Source organism: Hypomesus nipponensis, chromosome 28 (genome assembly GCF_054491055.1).
Source record: "Hypomesus nipponensis isolate SF chromosome 28, ASM5449105v1, whole genome shotgun sequence".
NCBI lineage: Eukaryota > Metazoa > Chordata > Actinopteri > Osmeriformes > Osmeridae > Hypomesus > Hypomesus nipponensis.
In genome coordinates, this window is record NC_140388.1 from 4,694,216 (window position 1) to 4,721,859 (window position 27,644).

A 27,644-nucleotide genomic window follows, 5' to 3' on the forward strand; every position below is an offset into this window, starting at 1 on the left:
CTTGACAAGGAGCACATGTACAGAAAGTGGGAGAAAAAGAAGGGGGAGTTTGACTTGGTACAATCCTGTGTGAATCTTTGTGTGGTTTGCAACTCAGACATCCTGACTACCAAGGCCTGTATCTCCCTATACCAGATCTGACCAGATCAGTCTATCCTGATTCATGGTCCCTGTACCAGATCTGACCAGATCAGTCTATCCTGATTCATGGTCCCTGTACCAGATCTGTGTCTTAGTGGCACCTTGAGGTCCCCAGTGTCTGTAGCAGCTGGAAACAGATCAATGTTACTGTATATAGACCCTATCAACAGAGGGTCTTTGTTTACAAAGGGTTTGGATTCATGAGTCTAAACCATCCTTGACTCAGCACAAGTATTGTTGGAGTCAGAGCAGTGAGGTAGTATAACTTCTCCTGGATACAGAGGTAGATATAGTCATCCTTTATAGTACCCTCCAGGTCTGCCTTGTGGAGTGGGGGTTGTGACTACAGTATTTATACATGTAGTAGTTGTAACCTGCAGTATATATACATGTGGAGGTTGTAACCTGCAGTATACTGTATAAGGAGCTTCCTGTATTGATGGTCTTGCAGGAAACAGGGCAGCTGCATGACATGCTGGTGTCCAGAGACAAGTTGCTGGTCTCTCTACTCACTGAGCAGCCCAGTCTCTCTGGGGAAACATCATGTTTCTGACAGATGAAAGTCTGCACATGATGTCACTGAGGGACTCAAAAGGCCTTAATACTGGATGTGAAAATATCCATGTATCAACATTGTAATCCATGTTTTTTAATTATACTAAGCAACCAACAACACATTACTGTGTTTCAGGGTGCTGCCTCTAAAATGAGTCTCTCAGGGGAGAGAGAGGAGGGGGGCACTGCCTCTAAAATGAGTCTCTCTGGGAAACATGACATGGACACCAAAGCTAAGAGGTAAGATGAGAATCCATAACTGTTCAGGACTGTTCTCCATCTCAGAGTTCAGCAGTGATTTTATGACATCATCATTAGTCAGAATAAATGAGAGACTGAAGGTCTGTCTCTGTTGTGTTGAAGCCCAATCCAGCAGGAGAGACCAGCCTCACCTGTACCCAGCTGTGTGTCCATGAAGAGTGACTGGTCTATGCATAAACCTATCCATTTCAGTGATGGAGGAGGACCTTCTAATGAGGAAGGGTATGTACTGACCTCTGCTGGTGTTCAATGTTATGTGATGAAGGTGACATGGTGTAAAGAAGCTGTCTCTATTCTATTTTCTTTGTGAAGCAAAGTTTAAAGTAATATAAAAGCCCAATGTTGTCCTTTGCTTTATGCATGTAAAATCTCTTCTAAAACACAGGGTTAGAGGTGCTGACTGTAGATACTAAAGTATCCCTCATCACATCCCTACTAAAACACAGGGTTAGAGCTGCTGACTGTAGATACTAAAGTATCCCTCATCACATCCCTACTAAAACACAGGGTTAGAGCTGCTGACTGTAGATACTAAAGTATCCCTCATCACATCCCTACTAAAACACAGGGTTAGAGCTGCTGACTGTAGATACTAAAGTATCCCTCATCACATCCCTACTAAAACACAGGGTTACAGCTGCTGACTGTAGATACTAAAGTATCCCTCATCACATCCCTACTAAAACACAGGGTTAGAGCTGCTGACTGTAGATACTAAAGTATCCCTCATCACATCCCTGCCTGTCTGACTCTCATTCATTTGAAGATCCAGGAGGGAATGTCAGATTTTAATGGGTTTAATGGTAATAAATGTTTGTCAATATTGAGTTTGTTATGGTACTGAAGGTGATATTGAGTTAAAAAGTACAGTACAGAATGGGTAACTTACAGACCATTTGGTAAATATTCACAGTGAGAGAGTAACAGATCTGGAAAGATCATTTTAGCCACCCATATTGGCATGTATGGATTTATCTGTGGTATGGATATATCTGTGCTGTCTACTTTAGTGATTTATGTTTGTAAGATACGTTGTTGTGTTTGTTGACAGGATCAGACAGCAGAGACCAGCCTCACCTGTACCCAGCTGTGTGTCCATGAAGAGTGACAGGTCTATGTATCGACCTATCATGTTCAGTGATGGAGGAGGACCTTGTAATGAGGAAGGGTATGTACTGACCACTGGTTTTTATATTAAGGTGATCAATATTTGGAAGTATAATGCAATCACTAGATTCAGGATCATCATGCGACGTTTCTTCTGAACAAAGCTTAGAACCAGGGCTGGACTGGGACAAAAAAAATGGCCCTGGCATTTTTGCTCAGATTGACCCACCACAATCGGTCGGACACCAGTAAACAACAACGATTATGTTGTCTTATTTTAATATTCATTAATCTAGCTACATCATCATCATCGTCGTGGTCGTCATCATGGCCCACACACACTATCCTCCTGCACCCTCTGTCCCTTCTGGGCTTCACTGTCCGACACCTGCTCCTTTGACTGACAGGTGCCATGGCCAGTCATCTCTCCTCCATGTCCTATGTTCACCTGTTTTTGCAGAATGTCAGGTACTGTAGGCTTAGAAACTGAAGCTACAGCCCTAAACATGTCGGTTATTTTTGCACATGTGGAGGCATCAACCTCTAGATTCTTTTTGGCCTCGCAACTTCTCCGCACCCCCTTTTCGTTTTTTCCATGCTAATCCACAAATGTCTTGCTCTGAGCCACTGCATCTGACACAAGAAACAGAGGGGGAGGAGTGGAGCCTGTTAAGAGATGTGATTGGGCCAGCCCAGTGTCAGTTTGGAAAATGAACCCTGCTTTCCTTTTCTTTTTATTATAAAGATTTATAAATATACAGTATATATTAAATCTCATATCATATCGGCCCCAAGTGCATCGGCCCACGGTCATTTGCCCGGTATACCAGATTACCAGTCCAGGCCTGCTTAGACCTCCTAGCCTGGCTGATGTTCAGACCATGTGGTAGAGGTACACAGTGAGTGGAAGCTGTTATTTAATATAATGTCATTAAGATGTAGTGTTGGTCTTCTCTTTATTCATCTATAATTTAACCCCTAGACTACCATCAGACACATCAACCCCTTTGACCTCCTTGTTGTGTTTGATCAGTGAGAGACAGGACCACAACCTACCAGTCCACTGTGCTGCTTTAATGTTGAACTTTAACTGACATTAACACAGAGACACAACCACAACACAATCGCAACAAACTACTACCCTGAAACAAATACAATTATGCATGGCTACCATTTGGTCCTTCTATATCTTTGCAGAACAGTAACTCAAAGCTGCTCTCTCTAATTCAGTAGAGACTTGAGGGACCTCCAGGATAAGCCTGTGAGTGTGTTAAGTAGTTAAGGCCAATTTATACTTCTGCGTTTTTACGGACACGCACACAGGGAACGCCCTCTCCGTCAAGGAACCCGCCGGGGGCGGGGTTGCCGTGACCAACAAGAGAACAGAATCCTTTGACCGCCAGTAATCTGAAGGTCGCCAGTTAAATTCCTGGCCGTGCCAAATGACGTTGTGTCCTTGGGCAAGGCACTTCACCCTACTTGCCTCGGGGGAATATATATAAATCTTTATTTCAGACGCCAAGTTCCATATAAAATAACAGACAGAGCTATAAAAAAGAGAGAAAGGTAAAACATACATGATACAGTGCATTAAAAAGTATGACTTTTGTGCCAATGTTGTCTTAAGTTCGAAGTAAATCGATAGCAGCTCTTTAGAGGGTTGACCAGAGCCTCTACTATACAGTTCTCATACTTGTCCAGTCAACACATGAAACCATACATCAGTTGTCTCAAGAGTGCCTCACAGGTTGGTACGTGCTTAGACACAAACAACTGACTAGCACTATGCCACCTTGGCACATTAAGCAGCAATCTAAAAGCATCATTGTAAGCTACTTTCAGTCTCTGTATACTCCTTTTCCTGTACATAGACCACAAATGAGCAGTGTACAATGGTGTTATGTAGGTTCTAAACAGGGAACATTTAACTGAATCTGAGCACATAGAAAACTTCCTTAATAACATATTGGCCTGAGAATATATTTTACAGCGCTGTCGATATATATCGTTGTCATCTGTCCAATCATCAGAAATGACATGGCCCAGATATTTTATTTCCTCACAAACACCAAGGGGACTGCCAGATACATAAAAGGTAGGGAAGGTTAATTTCCTGTCCTGATTACTTCTGACTATCATTATGTGGCTTTTCTTTGCATTATATTTATATCAGTTCAAGTTCAAGACTTTTATTGTCAGGTACACAGAACAACACAAGGTCAGACTGGGCACTGAAATTCTTAAGACAAGACAACGCAAGCACCTGGCATAACATAACATATAAGTACATACAGTATATCATGATCTATGCCATACTGAGAGCACACCCTCAGCATCAACCCAGCACTATATGGGCTGAGTAGGACCAGATCATCTGCATACATCAGATGATTGACAATAGATTCCCCTACAAGACAGCCTGTATTTGTCTTATTCAGCTGGCTTGATAAGTCATCCATATACACATTAAACAAAAAGGGAGATAAAATTCCTCCTTGTCGAACTCCGTTACCAACATAGAAAGGAGCTAATACAACATTGTCCCATTTAACATGAAAAGTTTGATTGGCATACCAGAACACCAAAATCCTCACAAGAGGTTTAGGGACACCTCTCGCTAGCAGCTTCATAAACAGTTTTTCATGACAAATTCGATCGAAAGCTTTGGAAGCATCAATAAAGCATAAAAATACAGATGAATTAAGACTTGTGTACCTAGAGACAATCTCCTTCAGAGCATAGATACAGAGATCAGTACCATGTTTTCTTTTAAAACCAAACTGATTGTCTGCAGTCAGAATATACATTTCCAATTTCATCAAAAGAATTCTCTCAAACACTATAGACAGGATACTGGCCAATGCAATGGTCGATAGTTGTCTATGCTGTTCGGTTTACCAGCCTTATCTTTAACAACAGGCACTAACAGTACAGAACACCATAAACCATAATTCCAGTGAGACACATGGCTAGAGTGGAATGGACTCTATAACTGGCATTTTTTTAGATGCTCTGCAGAAATGCAATCCATACCACAAGCTTTGTTGTTGTCTAGCATGTGGATGGAATCATAAATATCTACTGATCTAACTATCAAGTCTGCAGAGATACCTTTATATTCATTATTAATTCTCACGTGTTACTTTTAATACAATTAAATAGTTTACTGTAGTGCTCACGCCATAGATCGCCAGCAATCTTCTCTGGACAACTAACCCCCTCGATATCAGAAGGGAGGGGAGTTCTGTTATTATTTATGATCTTGACCTCCTTCCAGAAGTCAGTAAGATTGTTATTCTGCATCTTTCTGGCCAGCGAGTGTGCTCTCATTGTGTTTTCATTTTTCTTAATAAAACGAAGTGCATATTTAAATCTAGCATTTGTGAGTTTTTTGTGATCAAGCAGCACTCCCTGTCTGGGTCTGCCTGCCTCTGACCAGACTCTAAAGGCTTCTCTAGCAGCAGCATGTTGCTCAGACACAAACTCATTCCAGCCAGGCCTTGTGTTAGGGACCTTACTCTTGTGATTAATAAAAGGTTCACTGGAAGCATAAAGACATTTGACAATGCACATCATACATGGCACAGAGCTTTTCAGCATGATGTTTATCCTTGCAGTTCATATCCGTGCACATTAGGGCATCCCTAGGCAATTCAACATCACTGAGTAAGCTGTCAGTTAATAGAGAATATCTGTGCATATCCTCTTTGGTCAATTTTGACCAGTCCAGTTTTCTTGAGGGAGCAGCATTACCCTTGTTGGCCAACAACACTCTCAACATTTAGCAGCATAGCAACTGGTATGTGATCAGTGGTGGCCAGCCCATAACATATCTCTATACTTTCCAGTGAGTCATGAGCATCGGCTGTGGTCACAATATGGTCTAGCCAGGAAGTTGTGTGCCTGTGGAGCTAAATCAGGGCCAAATGTTTTGTTAATTCGAAGAAAAAAAATCTAAAGTTGAAAAACTAAAGCTTGACATTGAAAATGTACGTTTTGGTCGAAAACTTGAAAAAATAAAACCATGTATTCAAAGAAAAAATAAGTGTACCAATTTTTTCAAATAAATAAAATAAAATTTCGATTAAATTCTGGAATTATTTTGAATAAGTTATTAATTTTCATTTTTCACTTTTATATTTTCTCAAAGTTTCACATTTCATGTTTTCAGATTCAAAACTTTTTTTGAGTTTGAGTTTGTTAGTTTTTTTTTTTTTTTTTCAGTTGCATTTTTTTTTTTTTTTTTTTTCATTATGATTAAACTCCAACCCAATAGCCCTGTCAACATTAAGCCGTACCACCATTGGGTCATATTTTATGTTCCACAGTATAGCTACACCACCAGCTATCCTCCCACGAACCATTCTCATGCTGAGATCGGTATTGGACTCTCCAGCACCATGAAAGTTCTTGGGTAGGGTGTTCAATTGGTCCAGATCTTGCTTGGCCATCCAGGTTTCTTGAAGGCAGACAATGTCACTCTCGTCCAGCAATGTGTCCACCACCAAACGTCTTGATCTATCAGCAGCAGTATGTCCTACTCGGAGGCCACGAGCGTTGTAGGATACGACCCGCATTAATGATCTTCCACGGACCCATCAGGGCAGCTGGCCAGTGTGTCTGTCTTCCTGGTCTCTACAGATAGGCCTACATTCACCCCAGCATCATGACTGAGCTGGGGGTTTGCTGGGGGTTTGCTGGGGGTTTGCTCTGGTCTAGACGGGCCTCCGACTGCTCCTTTAAAGCGACAAGGCTCATAGTAGCATCGGACAAAAGCCCCTGAGGGCCAGAGCAGTGGGTCATACATCTCTGCAACATCATTGCATTCGGCGGTGACACAAAAGGATCTAAATCTGCTCTGTGTCGTCTAAATTTTTCGACGCTTCATCTCCCGTTTCAGTTTCTCTTTTAAATAGTAACAGAGAGTGCTGGCAGCCAAATTGAGATCAAACTTGGTTGCGAATACACTCACCATCTTTGTTTTGACAGCCACTATGTTGCTGACCACACCAGTCCCGATTATGCCGGTCTTCTTTCTCACATGCCTCGCTGGATTCATCACAGTGCGAGGTGTAGGGCGGAGGGCAGAGGTCTCAGGTAACTCCTTTAATCGACGTCCATCCCTCACCACCTTGCTCCATGCAGGGGACTGTGCTTGTCTCTGGGCTATATCCACGGTTTGGGCTGGTTGACTGCTGTCGGTCTCACTGGTTGTAGGTAATGGTCTGCCATTAGCCATAGAGGAGGTTGGTTCAGGGCCTAGGGGCTTCCCTGCCACAGTCGAAGGGCCTACCAAGGGATCCGGTGAGTTCGCCGCAGCATAGAGGAAGGTCGTTGAGGCCAAAGCGCCCAGGACTGGTGGCTTTTCCACGGCAGTCAGACAATGTTTCACTGGCTGCTACCTGAGAGTTAACTGTTCTTTTTAGGTAGTCAATATCGGCATTTATTTGCAGCATTTTGCAGAGAAGCGCTGACACATCCATGTTGTTATATGAAACAGCAGGTAGTTCATCCAGGAAATGTGACACAAATCTTGGTATATCTTCACCACATTCATTGAGCACTTGGAGGCACATTTTGACATTGTTAATGTCCTTCTTTTGTCCTCTCTGCGCTGCCCAGCGTATGCTGTTTGGGAAGAGTTCTGACAACACAGTCTTAGAAGCCTCAATCCTTTCAGAACTGAAGCTGCTTGTAGCAAGCGAAACAATGTCATCGTGGCTCAAAGTTCGCAGTTTAACCACAATAAAATTCAAAAGTTCATCCTCAACTATGACTTTACCGTCTTTGGTTTGGTAGATCTACGATTTAATCCGAGAAAACTTTTGACAAGACTCTCCTGCACCATGCCGTGTTACTCCGGCGGCCATTTTTGTAGCAGCTGCCTCTAGGGGGTGCGCGAGAGGAAAAATGTAATGGTGGTCTATTGGTGTAATATGAATTATTATATGGCAACGACAGTACAAGCTTTCTGATTGGCTAATGGGTCCTGCTAGCCGCGTATTGCCTTCCTCGCCCGTCTGACACGGATCCGGACCAATTATTTGTTTGTAAACATTCGGGATGCGCGCGCAGCATGGTGGCAGAAAACGGGGAAAATATAGCCTTTATAACGGCTAGAGAATTACACGGATTATTCCAATAGTTAGATTTTAAAAGACCAAAAAGGTCGAGGAGGACAACCTTTTTGGGAGAAAGCGATTCCACATTGATCTGTCACATCATAATTTTGCTTTGGGGCGCGAAAGTCTTGAAATTTGAGTGAGAATGTCGCCCGGTAGACCGCATAGGCGGCAGCCATGTCTTCACGTCATGACAAAGTTAATCTTTTTTACAGTTTTACAGTCAGTCCTACAACAAAAAAAGTCGAGCAGGGCAGCTTTCAAGAGATCTGGGAATTCTGCTTTTTGCCAGCTGGTCCAATTATTTTTGTGATTTGTGTAAAACTGGAAATCTGAGTGAGACTGCGTCCCCGTTACTGTACAGTAGTGTTTTGACGTTAGCCTCAGTCAGACTCGGGTCGCTCACTGGCAGTCTGCACAATGTTGTTTGTCACTCCATTCTACACTTAGAACGTCAGGGCCTTTGGTAGATACGAGCCTGCTGAAGATAGCCAGAATCTCGGATTTCTTCAACCAAGCCTGTTTCATTCATCATTTGCCTGAGAAAGCGACCTCCGTTACTAGCTAGCCAGGCTAGTTTTGCCCGTTTCACTCCTCAGGCTATTTAAAGGTACATGTTAGCCAATGAACGCCAGCAAGATTGGCACGTGACTTCAGCATATAAATTGATGTGTTCCTGTCAAATAAATATTTCTCTCATTTCTCTCCCATGAGAGCTAGTTCAGAAAACGTGTTTCTTTCAACTGCACTGTTAACACTGGGTCAAATACTTACGCCAGGATCGCTGCCGAAACCTACTCTGCTAAAACAGGGCGTTTTCACCCATGTAGTTTGTTTGCTTTGTTCCGATTCAGGGATTAATATGATAAAATGTTGCTGTTGCCCCTTTGTTCAGTTTGTGTTTACACTGCAACATTTAACAGCGGACTAAATCTTGTAAATAAACTCCACGCGCTAGCAAACTGTTCTCTCATTGGTACGATTTGAATGCGGCTTAATAGGCTGTTGCTTTTTTTTTTAAAGGTGTGGGGGAGTGGGGGTGCGTGAACCCGGTCGGGATGTAGTAGGGGGTGCGTGGCCTAAAAAGTTTGGGAACCGCTGGTTTAAGGAAATTATCGATTACTCAGACAGCTAGAAAACAGGAAACCCCCTCATGGAAAGGAACAAATCCGTGCCATCTCGTGGTATAGAATATACTATAGTATATTCTATCACTTTTACTGTAAACAGTGTGTCTGTGTGTATGCATGAATGGAGACAGTTCAGTATTTTAGTCTTAGATATTTAGCCCATGTGGTTCATGTGTTTAAGTAATGTAATTTCTTGTCCACAGAGATCAACAGAAGTCAGACCAGAGTCACCATGAGGACTTGTCTGCTATATTCACAGTGAGTTTTGTGTTCATTTAAAGTACAAACAAGACATACTAATTTTAATCCGATTGTACTACTGTGTATAGAGTTCCTGGTTCCTCTGATATCTTCCCTCCCTGTTTCAGGTGCTTGAGGAGACTGTCATCAAGTTTGTGAAGGAAGAGCTGAAGAGGATGAAGAGGATTCTGAGTCCAAATTTCCCAGAAGGCTTAGAGAGTCAGAGGGAGGACCAGGAAGTGGTGGACCCTGAATATCAGAAGCAGGAGAGCAGTGCCAGAGAGGGAGCTCTGAAGATCACACTGCACGTCCTGAGGAACATGAACCAGAAGGAGCTGGCTGACACTCTGGAGAAAAGTAAGAGACTCCATATTTAGTCTTAGTTGACTGACTGATGGTATATGATGAAGGTACAGGTTAAGAGAATCAGAGTAACTTTCATCTAGCAAAGTGCAGTGATGGAAAATACATGTTTATGTATAAGCCATTAATGACTGCCATTATATTTATAATAGGAACAATTCTGAACTGTTAAGTAACTTCCTTTTGCAAACTAAAGCCCTGTTAATAATAACATCTGTGTTTGGTCATTCAGGAGAGCTTTCTCATCATAGACTCTCACGTCAACTCAAATGTAAACTGAAGAAGAAGTATCAGACTGTCTTTGAGGGCATAGCTCAACAAGGAAACCCAACTCTTAATGAAATCTACACAGACGTCTACATCACAGAGGGTGATAGTGGAGGGATCTGTAAAGAACATGAGGTGAGACAGATTGAGACAGCATCCAGGAAATCAGAAAGTCCAGAGACAGCCATCACATGCAACAACATCTTTAAACCCTCAGCTGGACGAGACGCATCTATCAGAATTGTTCTGACAAAAGGAGTTGCTGGCATCGGAAAAACTGTCTCTGTGCAGAAGTTCATCACGGACTGGGCTGAGGGACTAGCCAATCAGGAAATCCAGTTCATCTTTCCTCTGCCGTTTCGAGAGCTGAATCTGTTGTATGGCAAAGAGTTCAGTCTGATGGAACTTGTCCATCACTTCTTCTCAGAAACCAGACAATCAGGAATCTCCAACTATGACAAGTACAATGTTCTGTTTGTCTTTGATGGTCTGGATGAGTGTCGACTGCCCTTAGCCTTCAAAAAGAACAAGAGCTGGTGTGATGTCACAGAGTCCACCTCAGTGGATGTGCTGCTGACCAACCTGATCAGAGGAAACCTGCTTCCCTCTGCTCTCATCTGGATCACCACTCGACCTGCAGCAGCCAATCAGATCCCTTCTGGGTGTGTTGACCTGGTGACAGAGGTACGAGGGTTCAATGATTATCAGAAGGATGAGTACATCATGAAGAGATGCAGTGATGAGACTGTAGCCAGGAGAATCATCTCACACATCAAGACATCAAGGACTCTCTACATCATGTGCCACATTCCAGTCTTCTCCCTAATGTGTGTGACAGTCCTGGAGCACATGCTGACAACAGAGAAGAAAGAGAAGATGCCCAAGACCCTGACTGAGATGTACACAGCCTTCCTGGTGTTACAGACCAAACAGAAGAAGGTGAAGTATCATGGGAAAACTGAGACAGATCCACACTGGGATGAAGAGAGCATTAAGAGCATTCTGTCACTGGGAAAACTGGCCTTTCACCAGCTGGACAAAGGCAACCTGATTTTCTATGAGAAAGACCTGACCGAGTGTGGCATTGATGTCCATGATGCCTCAGTGTACTCAGGAGTGTTCACACAGATCTTCAGACAGGATGGTAAAGTCTTCCAGGAGAGGGTGTTCTGCTTTGTCCATCTGAGCTTTCAGGAGTTTCTGGCTGCTGTGTTTGTGTTTCTCTCATTCATCAACAACAATGAGAATCTGATGTCTCAGTCCACCTCAGACACATCTGACGTCCACCTCTACAAGAGTGCTGTGGACAAGGCCTTGCAGAGTAAGAATGGACACCTGGACCTTTTCCTCCGCTTCTTCCTGGGCCTCTCAATGGAGTCCAATCAGACTGACTTACGAGGCCTACTGACTCAGACAAGAAGCAACGCACAGAGCCATGAGGAAACAGTCAACTACATCAAGGAGATGATCAGAAAGGAGTCCTCTCCAGAGAGATGCATGAATCTGTTCCACTGTCTGAATGAACTGAATGACCATTCTCTGGTGGAGGAGATCCAACAGTACCTGAGCTCAGGAAGTCTCTCCAGTGAGAAGAAGCTCTCATCTACACAGTGGTCAGCTCTGGTCTTTGTGTTGCTGACTTCAGAAGACAAGAGGGATGTGTTTGACTTGAAGATATACTCCAGATCAGAGCAAGGTCTTCTGAGGCTGCTGCCAGTGGTCAAAGACTCCAAAACTGCTCTGTATGTATAAAGCTATTTTAATAATGATATGATTTAGAACATATTGTGATGTGATATATTTGATTATCGTATGATCCTATTGTACAAACTGATTCTGATGATGTGTCATGTTCTCCTTATGTCATGTAGGCTGAATGACTGTAACCTCTCAGAATGGTGCTGTGAAGCGCTGGCCTCAGCTCTCCCCTCCTCAGAGCTTACAGAGCTGGACTTGAGTAACAACAACCTGGGGGATTCAGGCATGAAGCTGCTCTCTGCTGGACTGGGGAATCCACTCTGCAAACTGGAGACACTGAGGTCTGTATTTATGTTCTACATGAGACAATAGCAAAGTTATAATAGCACAATGTCTTCGTATGGTTCATTTTAGACAATATAATTTATTCTCAAATTGGGTATAAACATCATGGCAAGAATAAGATATGCTTTCTGTCATCATTTGATGATTGTATTGTATTTGACGGTATTCTGCATACCTTGGTTGTAACGAGTGGTTATTTGAGTTATTGTTGCCTTTCCATCATCTCCAACCAGTCTGCCCATTCTCCTCTAACCTCAACAAGGAATTTTGGTCCACACACCTAGAGATGGTTGTGCGTGAAAATCCCAAATCAGCAGTTTCTGAATTACTCAGACCAGCCTGTCTGGCACCAACATGCCACATTCAAGTTCAAGTCTTTTATTGTGAGATGCACAGAACACCACAAGGTCAGGCTGGGCACTGAAATTCTTAGGACAAGACATCGCAAAGTCACTTAAATCCTTTCTTCCCCATACTGATGCTCGGTTTGAACTTCAGCAAGTTGTCTTGACCACGTCTACATGCCTAAATGCATTGAGTTGCTGCCATGTGATTGGCTGATTAGCCATTTCTGTTAACAAGCAGTGGAAGGTGAGTGTATTTGGGTAGTGTTAACAATCTGTAAGCCCTTGTCCAAAGGGGAATGAAACAAAATGATAGTATTTATCAAACCTGACACTCATCAGGCAATCAGCGCATACTCCGCCCTCAAGCGCAATTATTGCGCCTCTAAAAGAACAATGGGCCCGCATGTTTCCATCATGGATCTTCCTACGGGAAAAAGAAAGCACATGCTTAAATTTAGTGACGTGCATGAAGTAACTGCAAACCTGAACATATTACAGTGCAGAACATTTACATTTATTCATTTAGCAGATGCTTTTATCCAAAGCGACTTTTAAGAGAGAGCTTTACAAAAGTGCATAGGTCAATGATCATAAACAACGAGATGTAATGATCAAAAACATTGCGGGTAATGTAAAGTGTGTCAAATCTGGGTGGTGAAGAATGATACAAGGTTAAATACCAGACCAAGTTATATGTAGTTTATTAATAATTCATTCATCAATCATTAATAAGTAATGATGCAATCACAATGAATACAACACACCAGAATGTTCTCAGTCTAGAACAGTAAAACCAGTCGATGATGTCATGCAGCTTCACAGAGCAAAGAGTTACAGAGTAGATTAAACGAAAGCATTTGTGAGAAAGTAGTCTTGACAGAAATCAGAGAGAGTTCTGCCCAGTCCAAATTCTGTCTCCCTGTCCTTGGGAGACAGGTCTTGTACCCCCCAAGAGAGGGAGGTGTTTGTCAGGTGATTGGTCAGAAGACCATAGGGAGGGAGTGTGGTCATCCAATTAGGTAGACCCCGAAGCCACCGCCATTTAAGTTTCAGCCAAAGCCAGCTAATAATTTTGTCAGCCATATTCAGCCGCCATCTGACATTTTTTGGCTGAGTCAGCTGAAATGATTTGCATCAAACAATAATTCTATCTATCACATAGAGACATACACACACGAAAAATAAATGATAAACTAAATCAATTTTGCACACCGGATTCGCCAGTCTCATGCTCATTGCTATGATACACAGGACTCAGTGAATTGATGACCAATTAAAATTGCGTGTTTTCCGATAGTGATGATCATAGACATAGACAGTTAAAGAAGCAATGCATTTTTCTCTCACGCTGAGCTGAAATGGCGGAAACAACTAGAAAAGGTAATTGTGTTGTTCTCACATACTTTCCTAATTTCTACGTTGGATACTCAGACTTTTGTTAGGTCTTCAGTTTTTGGAAGTAAGAATGCCGTTTTGTCAGGACTAGAATGACGTTTTTCGTTGTGTCAGGACTAGTGTTTTATCGATATTTTTGTAGGCGACTTTTTAGCAGTGTTTCCTCTATGTTGATTTTGCTGTGGCGGACAACAAATGGCTTCGGGGTCTATGTCGGAGAATGGCACGCTTCACACCGCAGTTGAGATTGCGTGTGTGCGTCCTTGAGAAGTGTAAATCGTATAACCTATGTTGTCAGTTCATTTAAGCCTGTTATTGTATTAGTATTTAAATTAAGTTAACTGGTGATTTTTGTTGTTTGTATTCTTCCCCTTCTAGCTACAGTAAATTGCACGTCTGTTGATAGGTCGGACAGACCTGCCCCCACTGCAAAAAAAATAAATCCTAATCCTAGAGGAAACACTGTTTAGAACTTGGAAATATTGAGATCTAGTAAATCAGTATAACATACACATCTGTAGACATGAAGTGGCAGCTTCAGCCATTTGTAGCTATTAACATTTTGGCGGCTGCAGCAGCCATATAGGTTTTGGCTGAGCTGGCTAGCCAGCCAATAACTTCATCAGCCAGCCATTATTCTCAAAACAAATGGCTTCGGGGTCTACAATTAGGTATCCAGGGCGTGAGTCGTAGGTCGGGGTGGGTAGTCCAAAGACCTGGGGCTGTGTCTCCAGGGGAAGGGGGGTTTCAGACCCCTCCAAGGTCTGATGAGTACATGGGCGAGTGGGGCAGGGTCTCCAAGGGGGAAAGGGCATCTGACGAGAAACATCCTGTTGCATAATCCCATCTGTTCTTAATTAAAGCAATTGATCACAATTGGATATATGTTTTAGTATTAAGCATTACACATTTTATATACTTGACGTAGTGATTGGTATAGCAGCATTGATTAGCAGTATAGTTATCAGGCCTTCACAGTAACCAAAACATGAAGCATACGAACATGAAGAACATCCATACCCTTGAAAAAAAATTGGCCTATGTCTTCGCCTTACTTGGGACACTTCTGCCACTGAATAAGGTACATTTGTACACACAGGAAAATGCGCTCCTGGTTTTAAGAGGCGCAAAACAGAGGCGCGCTCTTACTGGCAGTCTTTGTAAATACCGCAGAATATATAATTAGGCGCACTTTACGCGTATCCTCCCACCTTTTTGGGTGGAACTCCTACTTTCCCCATGACCCTCCCACTTTACCCATGACCCTCCCACTTTACCCATGCCCCTCCCACTTTACCCATGACCCTCCCACTTTACCCATGACCCTCCCACTTTACCCATGACCCTCCCACGAACACGTATTGAAAGCGCAACTTGTCTGTTCTCGCTCATGTGGCAGGCAATCTGCGATTTACCCAAGTGCGCCCTGTTCAGTGGCGGTTCTAGACACATTTTACTGGGGGGGACAAGGGGGTCAGTGTTTAATCAGAGGGGCACTTAAAAAAAACGGAAACAAATGATATTTAAACATTAAATACTTTAATTTAGCTTTACATTAAAATCATAAAAAAAACGTCTCTGGCTCTCCCTCTTCCAGCTCCTCAGCTCTCTCAATACCTTGATATGTTTTTCTAACTTTTGTATTTACTGGGGCAAAAAAAGGCTGCAATGTCCCTTCCTCATTTCATGATGACTACTAGAAGAAGAAAAACGTGTAAAAAAAATATATGTATATACTGTATATATATTTTTTATTCAGTCAGGGCCAGGGACATTTTTACAGGGGCCCTGGCCCTGGCCCCTTTGATGAGGGAGCCGATGTTCAGTTCCCACTTGAGGTCCTGGGAGAGGATAGTGCCCAGGAAGCGGAAGGACTCCACAGTGTTGACTGGGGAGTCACACAGGTTGATGGGGGTGAGTGGGGCTGTGTTCTTCCTGAACTCCACAACCATCTCCACTGTCTTGAGAGCATTGAGCTCTAGGTTGTACTGGCTGCACCAGGTCACCAGGTTGGCCGCTTCCCACCTATAATCAGACTTGTCTCCACCAGAGATGAGCCCAATGAGGGTGGTGTCGTCCGCAAACTTCAGGAGTTTGACGGACGGATGACTGGAGGTGCAGCTGTTGGTGTACAGGGAGAAGAGCAGAGGGGACAGGACGCAGCCCTGAGGTGATCCGGTGCTGATGGACTTCCCACTCCTAAACGCGTCCTATTTGTCCAGCCTCAGCCTTCTGAGTTTAGCTGTAAACCAGGGTTTGTCGTTATTGTAGCTCACCCTGAAGAGAAGGAGGACCCCTTAAAGGAGACATGAAATGCTGTTTTTGGATGCTTTTATATAGGCCTTAGTGGTCCCCTAATACTGTATCTGAAGTCTCTTTCCCGAAATTCAGCCATTGTGCAGAATTATAGCCACTACAAGTAGTCCCACAATCAGCTTTCCTCAGAACGCGCTGTTTCTGTGTCTGTAGCTTTAAATGCTAATGAGGAGGAGAGGGGCGGCAACATGCGCTAATGTTTACAACGGATGTATCGCAATGGCTCGTAGCCCCCGTTGCAGTAAGATGCCTCGAATTTAGCCATTCTCATCTGATCACCCTGTTTTGCAGAGGTGCACTCTCAGTCATTTCAATGTGGAGAAAGGCGGATATCGCGAGCCATAACACCAACAGCAGAACGGTTATCCAAATAACAAAGAAGTGTACAACACTGGCGTTACAGCGTTTGTATTCACACACACACTTGATGCCATTTATCTTTACGTTAGCAACAGTAACTCAGCTGTTGGCTGCAGAGCTAATGTAACAGCCACATTCTAAGGGTAGCAAGCTAGGTAACCATATACAGTAAAGCAACAAAATGATATAGCTTTAGTTAACTTACTTGTCCAAGGTTTGTAGCTTGACCAAGGAGATTTAGTAATGATCCAGAATTTAATTTCAGCAAGGCCAGCTTTGTGTTGGCTCAAGTTGAGGAAACAGTAGTGGCTGAAATGTTTGGCGCAGACATGCAAAACTTTGGGAAGTTGTGTCGGAGCATTTCCAGCGAAAATAAAATTGAGATATTGGTTGTGCAGAGGCTCGGATGAAGGAATTAAATAAAGATTTGTGCTTGCATTTGTACATCCAAGCACTGAGCAACTGTTGTGCTTCGTTTGTTTGCTCGCCATGATGTCTCTCCAGGAAAAACCGATATCGCACTTGCCCTTGCATGGTGAGCTCAGTTTCTCATGGGCGGGCCAGATGATGTGGGCAGGCAAAGCAGAGAGAGGGGAGGTAACCTTTCTCGTATCTACGTCACTTGGAGGAGATTTTCAAACAGAGCGTTTGAGCCTTCATTTTGTCAAAGGCGGAGAAGAACACCCAGAGCTTTGTTTAGACATATCGAAAATTCTAGCCACTGGGGGACCAAAGGCAGGCTAGGGGAACTCATATTAATGTTAAATAACCTCATAAAATGAAGTTTTCATGTCATGTCTCCTTTAACTCAGCTTTGATTGGGGCCACAAAGTTGACGAACACGCCTCTGCGCACACCTTAACCTGACTAGTCTAAAACATGCATTTGACACGCTCCACACAGGGTAGGCCACAGGCTGCGGGCCGGGGTCTGTCGGGCCACAGTTCAAATGAATTCCGACCCCAATCCCTAGCTACCCCTTTCCAGTTTGTAAATCCCTCCCTTGAGTTTAAATCATCCCAATCCCAAACAAGCATAAATTATTATTTATCTAAAATATAAAAGGAATGACTGTAATCCACTTTCCATGAAAGCCCCCCCCCCTTCAGAAGCAGCGGCCTTGTTCCAGCACCACAGCAGAGCGTCCGCTAGAATCCAGAACTAGGTCGGCACTCCCACACCAGCTCGTGGACGTAGTCTATTCTTCCCAGTAGAAGAGTCCACGGTAGCCCGAGACAATGGCTGGAACCTAAGGGTTGTCGTAGCGTCTTTTGTCTACCGGAACCTGCCCTTCTGGCTGCTGCATCCATCTTTTCTGGGCTGGTTTGCCAAGCGACCACGCCCCCCTCCGGAGTCGGCACCTGTTGACAATCATAATCCACCCAGATACTCCCTCGACCAATTAACCCATCAATACCTTATCACCCGCGACACACACACATCATATTATTGTACATCCACAGGCTTTCGACAAGTCTTGCTTCGTTCCGCAAGAGTTCTGTTCCAGTAAGGTGGATTATTCGAGTTCTAGCTAAGTAACCAAGGTAACTTATACCTCTGAACTAGCCTGCTCCGTGTCAGGGTGATGGTCAAGCTAAATTAAGATGTGTTGCAAATCATTTCAAACAGGCGGAACCAATGTCAAGAGACAGTTCCGTCAAGTGAATTCCAGCGCGCAAAGCACTTCTGTTCTGTCTGTGTTCGGAAACAAGTGCAGAATTAATCAGTTGCAGTTCATCTCACAATATGACCCAGCATGAATGGATTTACGTGTTTACTTAATCTCCAAAGAATATATTAATTTAAAGTTAAGAAATAATGTCACTTTAACTGTTTTCAAAAATAATTGGTTAATTGACATAAAATGAAGCCTAAACAACTTTCTTTTTCTTTGATTCCATTGATAATTGATCATTCTTGTGTGATTTTGTTGTCAGCACATTCAACTATGTAAAGAAAAAAGTATTTAATGAGATTATTTCATTTGACTGGTTGTTGCAAAGCATGACGTGTACAGCTAGTTGCAAGCATGCACGAGTTTCGGAGCTAGGAACAAGCTTCTGCGCAAGACCGGACGAGTCGGTCTGGAAAGATGGCGCGGTCCATTTCGCGCTCTCGCTTGCCTCACTGCGCCACTGAGCACTTTTCATAGAAATGAATGGGGACGCCATCTTGGAAGAAAAATCTAGTTGTGTCTATTAATATATAATTCTATGGCAGTACTTTGCAGGCAGACCACGAAAACGAAAAAGCAATGTCCGCTCTGTTTTCTTTTTGATTATGGCATAAAATGTGCAGTCTTGAAGAAGAAAATGCAAATGCAAATGGAATGATTGATTACTAATTTTATTTATCAGTCAAATAATGCAGCCACATTCTTAAAATGAAAAAGCATTTCTGCAAATGCATTTTAATTTTCAAATTTTACATTTCAAATTGAATTTTGGTATCTATTTGCTGGGGCATATTTTGAAAATTAAATCTCAAATGTTTATTTCTTTTTCATTTTAATTAAGTGAAAGATTGAGCACTCTTGAAGAAGAAAATTTAAATGTAAATAGGATGATTGAATACTAATTTCATTTATGAGTCAAATAATGCAGCCACATTCTTAAAATGAAAAAGCATTTCTGCAAATGCATTTTAATTTTCAAATTTTACATTTCAAATTGAATTTTGGTATCTATTTGCTGGGGCATATTTTGAAAATTAAATCTCAAATGTTTATTTCTTTTTCATTTTAATTAAGTGAAAGATTGAGCACTCTTGAAGAAGAAAATTTAAATGTAAATAGGATGATTGAATACTAATTTCATTTATGAGTCAAATAATGCAGCCACATTCTTAAAATGAAAAAAGCATTTCTGCAAATGCATTTTAATTTTGGTCACGATTTGCTTCCATAACATCGAGATGTCATAGAACTCGGTTTAGAGAGAACTTATTAAAGGGAGAGGTCACGTGGCCGTGAACATTGCATTCTGCAATGGTGGATAGATATGATCCATGTTCTATGTCTCGACTCGGACTGCTTAAGAATAGGGGCTATAGCCCCCACTAATTTGTTGTGTTCAGATTCAGGGCGTCAGATGGCTGAGCGGTTAGGGAACCAGGCTAGTAATCTGAAGGTTACCAGATCGAGTCCCGGCCGTGCCAACTGATGTTGTGTCCTTGGGCATGTCCCTGTACTTACTGTGAGTTGCTCTGGATAAGAGCGTCTGTTAAAATGACTAAATGTAAATGTGTTCATTAAAGTCAAGTGTTGGACTTGTATCATAATTTTTTTTTAGCGGGCTTTATGTAGCAGACGTCCTGATGTTGCATAGAACTACTAGCACCAAACTGAACACAAAACAAACCTTCCTGAACTGGGGGGAAAGGTCACTCTGTCTAATGAGGGGGAGGAGCAGCTATGACAGCACCTGCCAAATGAACCCCTCTGTGCTGACTCACGCTGGAGCAGGGACGGACTGGGAGTAAAAATAGGCCCTGGACTTTGATCCAGACCGGCCTACCAGAACCGGTCCCGTATAAGCCACCACTGCATGCAACTTCTGTGCCTGATGTGATGCTAGTTTGGGACCTCCACGACTAATGCGAGCGCGCGTAGTGCGCGAGCAAATTATTTTGGCTGATTTGAAAAAAACAAACATAGCCGTTTGTCCAATTGGTAAAACATTGTCTTGTGAAGGTAATTACGTTTACGTTTCTTAACCTGGTTTTCCATCTTTATATTGTCTCCATAGCTAACTTTCGATCTGTCAGTGTCACTGTTGTGTGTAAGCGGCACTATGGGCTGCATAGACGTTCATTTGGAATAGACCAACTGGCCTGGGGGAAAGGGGGGCCGGCAAACCGTGTTGCTCAATCTTCTTCCAACATTTTTATGGGCCCTCCGGCCCAAAAGTGCTTCGGCCCATTGGGAATTCTCCCGATTCTCTCGATGGCCAGTCCGCTACTGCTTTGGAGGCCCAGATGGATTCTGTCACAACATTGATCTCTCTTTCTACAGGCTGTCAGGCTGTCTGGTCACAGAGGAAGGCTGTGCTTCTCTGGCCTCAGCTCTGAGGTCCAACCCCTTCCACTTGAAGGAACTGGACCTGAGCTACAATCATCCAGGAGAAAAAGGATTGAAGCTGCTCTCTGCTGGACTGGAGGATCCACACTGCAGACTGGAGAAACTCAAGTAAGGAGATGTTTGTGTTTTTATATACCTCTTAATGTAATGTTGCTTAACACTGAATAGACATCTAAGTATGTTAACATGCCTTGCATTTCATGATGATACAATTACAGACTGCATGTTTATTTAGGACAGTGGGTTAGGAAGAGAGAAGCCCTATATAATCTACAGTAGCCTTTAGTGCAATTATGATTATATAGCTACAATCACAATTGTATTTCCTTGGGTCTATTCCAGAAAGTGGGTTTAAGTAAAAACAGTGAGTTTGTTAACCCTGAGATGAGGGAAACTCTGGGTTTTCTGTTCCAGAAAGAGAGGAAACACAAACTCTGGTTACGTTAACACGGTAACTGACGGTCACTAACCTAACCTGCTTGCTGGCAGCTTTTGTTTAACAAACCATGAATTTCTCCCTCTCTCCTCCCTCATGCCGAGCCTGAAGCAACTATCAGACATGGGGTGTCCTTTCCTCATCCAGGGCTCCAGACTAACTTGTTTTACTAGGAGCACTGTAGCCCCTAACTGAACATGTTGGGGGCACGGGCAGAACATGTAGGGGCGTACACCTTAAATTGACCTGCAAAGCAATCTTTCACATTTTCCCCATTTTAAATGTATTACTGATAATGTGCTGTTGTATTTTAGTTTGCAGTAGGGCTGTGCGATATGACCAAAATCTCATATCCTGATAGATCCTTTCATATCCCGATAACGATACATAACACAATATGGCACTTTTTTTTTTTAATTCAATGAATAAATAGTTGATATAAAATGACCACATGGAGAGGCTCTAAATTGCAGCCATTTTGGTTGCATATGCTCCCGAAATGTTATCTGTGCGACCTCAAAATATATTTGGGAGTGTAGCAGATTACTTGTGCATAATTCAGTGGATAGGTTCAAGTGGACACTGCACCTTTAAGGGTGCAGTGAGGTCTGGGCTACGTTGTGGGTAGCTAGCATAGACTGAGTGAGTGAGTCAGATGGCTGAGCGCTTAGGGAATCGGGCTTGTAATCTGAAGGTTGCCAGTTCGATTCCCGGCCATGCAAAATGACATTGTGTGCTTGGGCAAGGCACTTAACCCTACTTGCCTCGGGGGGAATGTCCCTGCACTTACTGTAAGTTGCTCTGGATAAGAGCGTCTGCTAAATGACTAAATGTAAATGTATATATAATGGACGTAGTCATCGTGACGTTACCCTATTGGTTTGTGAAAGCCCGTTTTGGAGCCTTGATTTTTGCACTTCCTGGTCGCCATCTTGTGGTTTTGGAGCCAGAAGTGACCATATTTGGACGAGAGGGTGAAGTTGTGGAGGGGCGAAGGGCGTGTGGCTTCATTTTTCAGCCCTGAAGGTAGATAGCTACGTTTTCTGTTCAAAAAGTATTTGTGGGCCTACTTGAATAAAAATTTTCATTTCTCTACAAAATGCTGGCTAATTGCACAGTAGTATGTGTCTGCTGTGAGCTGATACAGTGACCGGTCCACCGTTCTATCCAACGTTACACAACCAATTAAACTTCATCTTTAGACTCTTAATTTTAATGCAGAGTTTCGATTGGTTAATATTAACCGTCAATCACTCCCTTTGCGAGACACGAGAGAGACACACGAGTGTAGATGACGTTACACCCACAGTTGAATAATCCCTCCTGGACCCTCCCCCCTCACACACGTTGGCCAACTCTGGCAGACTCGCTCCCTCCTCCTTTTTCTACATTAAGAAAAAAAAGTAGTTATGTTCAAATCTTAGAAATGCCAAATTTACAGGTCACACTTGTACGAGTAGTTGTAAGAGATACTCGCACCATCAAAAAACTAAATATCGCAAAAATCCATCTTTCTAGAGCCCTGTCATCAACCCAAATGTCGTTGAAGCCGTATACCACATAAGGATGACATGAAATTCTCCAGTTTTCCATGCAGAGCTAACCTGGTATTTACTGAACATGTCCCTGTTAATCTGTGCTGTGGAGGTTGATGGACCCTCCTCAGGGTTTCCTGCAGCACTTTCCAGTTAAGGCGGCCGCCTAAGTAACACACGCCTGCTGCCTTAACTACGTCATTTTTTTTATTAATGCCGTGTTACTCTGTCCTGTTTGCTCCCTTTCATTCCAAACCGTCCTTTCTCTGCAGAATGCATTAGTCTATCGTACAAACAACCCTCCCCCAGAACACATTAGACTCTACAACCCCCCCCACCCCGGCAAACTCTACCACCTTAACTAACACCTTTTCTGTGGGAAACCCTGCTCCTCCTTGTAATGCCCAGTCATGCTCTGTTATAAAGGAGAAGAATGTGCCAGTTGTTTTACCATTCATTCTTTTTTCTCATCACGTCGATGTACATGTCAAACCCATAATTCCACACAAGAACCTCAAAACAATGTACATGGGGAGAGAACAGTGTAGCTCAGTAGCTACCATACAGTAAGATGTATACCTCTGTAGGTCTTTCTGAATCCCTCTCTGTGGCAGCAGATCTATCTAACATATCTATCAGGCTAGGTCTGAAGCACAAGCGCAGAATGCAGGTGTAGGGTTTATTGAGTTCACCTCGGAACAGAGCGGGCAATATTTCAACAAAAGATAATCCACACAGGAAACCAGAAAAAACAAAGGAAAGTTTGTATCCGGCTACTGTGAAATTCACAGTGTGGAGCAGTCAGTATAGTCCTATATAATCCACAACGAAAGAGGAATATTCCAAAATACTACAAAAGAAACAGTAATCCACGGCAGAAAACATTCTCACCAACTTCGGTTCACGTGTCCATGACAAACCATGACGGAGTGAATAAGGAGGGCCTTCCTGTCCTTAAATAGGAAGTCAGTGACAGGTGAAAGGTGTGTCCTAGGATCCGCATCGCCCTCTGGAGGAGCGACGGACATGCACAGACGTGACAATATCTTTATCATTCTGTGATGAAAAGCATTCTGTTCTACTGTACTGTAAACATTATTTGCAATATTGAGAACTTAAACTGCAAGAGGTTCTGTTGTGGCAGAAGGCTCAACAAGGCAGGTAACACCACAACCACTGAATGATATGTACTTGGTTAATCCTGTCAAACATGATTAAAACAATCATGTGTCGGGTAGGCCTAAGCAAAATATGCCCTACCTGCCCTACCTATTGTTCCACTTGTTCAGCTGTAGTAAGACGTGTGGTTAAGTGTCAAATAAATAGACTGCATTGAAATGTACTCATTGACCACTTGTCTGTCTTTTGCTGTTGCAGTTGTTGTTTATCTTTCAGAAAATGTTTGCATACTCGCTTGCACACAAGAGAATTTCTAATTCCAGTGAATTACAATTAAACTAACTCAGATCAGCTTTTCTGGAACCGATAACTCTGTGCTTCCCATCTCAGGGTTCATCAAGTCAGAGTTCAGGGTTAGGCTCAGAGTTTGTAATACCTGTTTTCTGGAATACATCTCTGATGATAAACATAGAAACAACATGTTTACTTTAGTCACTTAGCAACAGGTGAAGTGTCATTTCCTCATCATTCCTCTGCTTCTCCCTACAGTGTGGATCATGGTGGAGAGTGCTGGATCAAACCTGGTCTTAGGAAATGTGAGTATTGACTGCTACTTAGTTCTAGTACACAGGGTCATACAGGGACAATACCATTAGTGACTTTGACACTGTCAGAAATGGAGACAGGTATGTGCCCTCCCATCACCCTCTCCCCCTCCCTCACTCCTCTCTTCCTTCCCTCTCCACTGTCCTACCCTCTCCTCCTCCCTCTCCTCCACCCTTCTATTCTCCCCCCACCTCCCTTCATCTCCTTCTCCCCTTTCCTCTCTCTCCTCTCACCCCTCCCCTCCTACCTCTCCTCCAACTCCACCCCCAGGGCTCACAAATAACTTTGTTTCTCACTGATCAGTACTGTCCAGAAGTGCAAAATGAACCGTCCCAACCTGAACTTGACCTGTTTTAGTATTCTGACATTAGATGAGTTGGGGGGCAGAGGGTAGATAAAGGGGGTGGGGGGAGAGGAGGTCAGGGGGGTGGGGGGTAGTCGTGTGAATCTTCACTGATCTCCCGATTCGATTACTATTATCATGTCAGCGATTCGATGCATCAAGATGCGTCAAATACATTTTTCTATTAAAGCCATATAGGATATTTGACTTGACAGAATGCATTAAGATACTGTATACTATGTCAATATAATACAGTTTTCTATATTACTTCATATGGTTATGTTTTCATCAAAAAATCTGAACCAAGTCTGAACACAACAGACAGCATTATTAGCAGTATTGAAAACAGAGTTGCATCAATCCTCCGAGTTGCTGGCCCAGAGTTTGCATTTTCCGCCGCAGGTGTTGTTGCTAGCAACTCAGGATGGAAACGGCTCACATGATTCCTAAAGTTGGTAGTATTCCCAACTTATTTAATTTTGGTGTGACAGGCTTTACATGGGGAACATAGGGGGAGAGGGGGGTGGGGGGAGAGGAGGTCAGGGGGGTGGGGGGAGAGTAAGTAAGTAAGACTTTATTTGTATAGCACTTTTCATACAAGAATTGCAGCTCAAAGAGCTTTACATAAAATCAACAAAAACAATAATACAAGTGTTGATCTAACTAGCCGCACTCTATCTGCGGTCTCTCGAATCCGTCTTAGATCCGAGCTGTCACTTGCAGTTTCTAATACACAAACATGACAAGGGGGTAGACAGGACAGGAAGACATTTTCAGCATAACATGAGGAGAGAGAGGAGAAAAAAAGGCAACCCCCAGACTATCCTCCTAGAGGAGTACAGTGTGGGAACAGGCAAAAAACACCAGAATTATAATAATTTACCTTGCTTAGTGAGTGTGCAAACAGTTAGGTTTAGTGGAGAACAATTCCACTGCTCATCTTACTGGTATGATGTTGTATGTGACAAATAAAACCGTTAACTTGCACTTGAACTTCAACATCATATAAATTCAAGCAGGCCATCCAATTATCACTGACCACTCGACCTATTTAAAGGGACGAGTGTGCACCCTAGGCATACAATATGGCACAATTGCTTTTCGCATGGACATAACGTGTGTTCCTGTTGCTTTCCTAATTGTGTCGATTCTGACTGCACACGTCACTGCTGTTGCGTGCCCTTATGAGGAGCTGTCGGGGCGTGTATGTATGCAAATTCAGGAGCACGAGGACGCGCTTTCAACTTAAGAAAACTCTTCCCGGGGAGCACAGATCAGAAAACGTCTGCTGCGTAGGAACACATTTTCAAGCGTTCATGAATTTGGCGGATGTCTTTTTCTTACGTTGTTATTCCGAAGCCCGTAAGAAACATTTCAGAAGAAACTTCAGAAAATGTTCGAGAATGAGGCCCATTGTGTTCCTGGAGGAAACTCACATCAGGTCCAGCAAATCATCCCTAAGTACCGTAGTACAGGAGTAGATAAGGGAGGTGGGGGGGGGGGGGGGATGAAAGGGGGAGGGCAGGAAGAGGGAGACATTCTAATGTGAATGATGATGATCAGTAATATATTGTGTCTTGGTCTCCCCCATCAGATGCCTGTGAGCTCACACTGGACCCAAACACAGCACGGAGACGCCTCTCTCTGTCTGAGGAGAACAGAAAGGTGACATGTAGGAGAGACCAGCAGCCGTATCCTGATCACCCAGAGAGATTTGACTATCGTCCACAGGTGCTGTGTAGAGAGGGTCTGTCTGGGCGCTGTTACTGGGAGGCAGAGTGGAGTGGAGGAGGAAGGGTTGATATAGCAGTGACATATAAAGGAATCAGGAGGAGAGGAGGGGGTGATGACTGTGTGCTTGGATACAATAACAAGTCCTGGAGTCTGGAGTGTCATGATAACAGTTACTCTGCCTGTCACAATAAGAAGAGCACTGTCATACCTGCCCCCCCCTCCAGCTCCCTCAGAGTAGGAGTGTATCTGGACTGGCCAGCCGGCACTCTGTCCTTCTACACAGTCTCCTCTGACACACTGACCCACCTGCACACATTCCACAGCACATTCACTGAGCCCCTCTATCCTGGGTTCTGTGCTTATAACTATGACTCCTCAGTGTCCCTGTGTGAGGTAGAATAGACCACACACACTATCACACACTGTGCTCACATAGATGTCATTGAAGATTGAACTGTATGCAGTTGTAATTGATATCCCGGAGTGTTTGTAAATACTGGTGTGTGTTGAATGTTTGTTTTGTTTGATCTCAGTTCCACTGAATGTGATGAACTAAATAGTGGCTTACATTTACATTTAGCAGACGCTCTTATCCAGAGCGACTTACAGTAAGTACAGGGACATTCCCCCCGAGGCAAGTAGGGTGAAGTGCCTTGCCCAGGGACACAACATCATTTGGGCGATATGGCCAAAATCTTCTATCACGGTATGCGTAATTGTATATCACGGTTACGGTATATATCACGATACTGCATGTATTGCATGTACTACGAGACGTTACTGGCTATTATTTAAAGGCAACGACAGGACAAGCGTTCCGATTGGCTGATTCGCAGTCATGCCATCAGAATCAGAATCAGAATGGGTTTTATTCGCCATGAAAGTTTGCACAGACAAGGAATTAACTTTGGCAGGAAGGTGCCTACCGAGGCAGCCATTATCGGCGCCATCTAGAAGGTTTCAGCATAACATGAGGAGAGGGGAGGGGAGGGGCAGTGGCGGCTCTGGCACATTGTGCGCCCAGGGCGAGTTAATCACTTGCACCCCCCCCCCCCCCCCCCCCGCCCAGGGAGGAAGAAATCGTGTGCCGCCCCCTATCCCGTCGGCCGCCCCCCGACAGCGCCCCCAGAACGAGCACCGGTACAA

General features: G+C 43.4%; 1 protein-coding gene across 1 annotated transcript; it reads left to right on the forward strand.

The window, feature by feature from the left end:
* Positions 1 to 9,690: 9,690 nt before the first annotated feature.
* On the forward strand, positions 9,691 to 27,405 carry LOC146219587 (protein NLRC3-like). Its single transcript, XM_084694708.1, has 6 exons — positions 9,691 to 9,913; positions 10,152 to 11,928; positions 12,058 to 12,225; positions 20,660 to 20,833; positions 24,365 to 24,411; positions 26,359 to 27,405. Exons 1-6 carry the CDS (start codon positions 9,733 to 9,735, stop codon positions 26,898 to 26,900), a joined length of 2,889 nt encoding a protein of 962 aa, XP_084550834.1. The 5' UTR covers positions 9,691 to 9,732; the 3' UTR covers positions 26,901 to 27,405.
* The last annotated feature ends 239 nt before the right edge of the window (positions 27,406 to 27,644 follow it).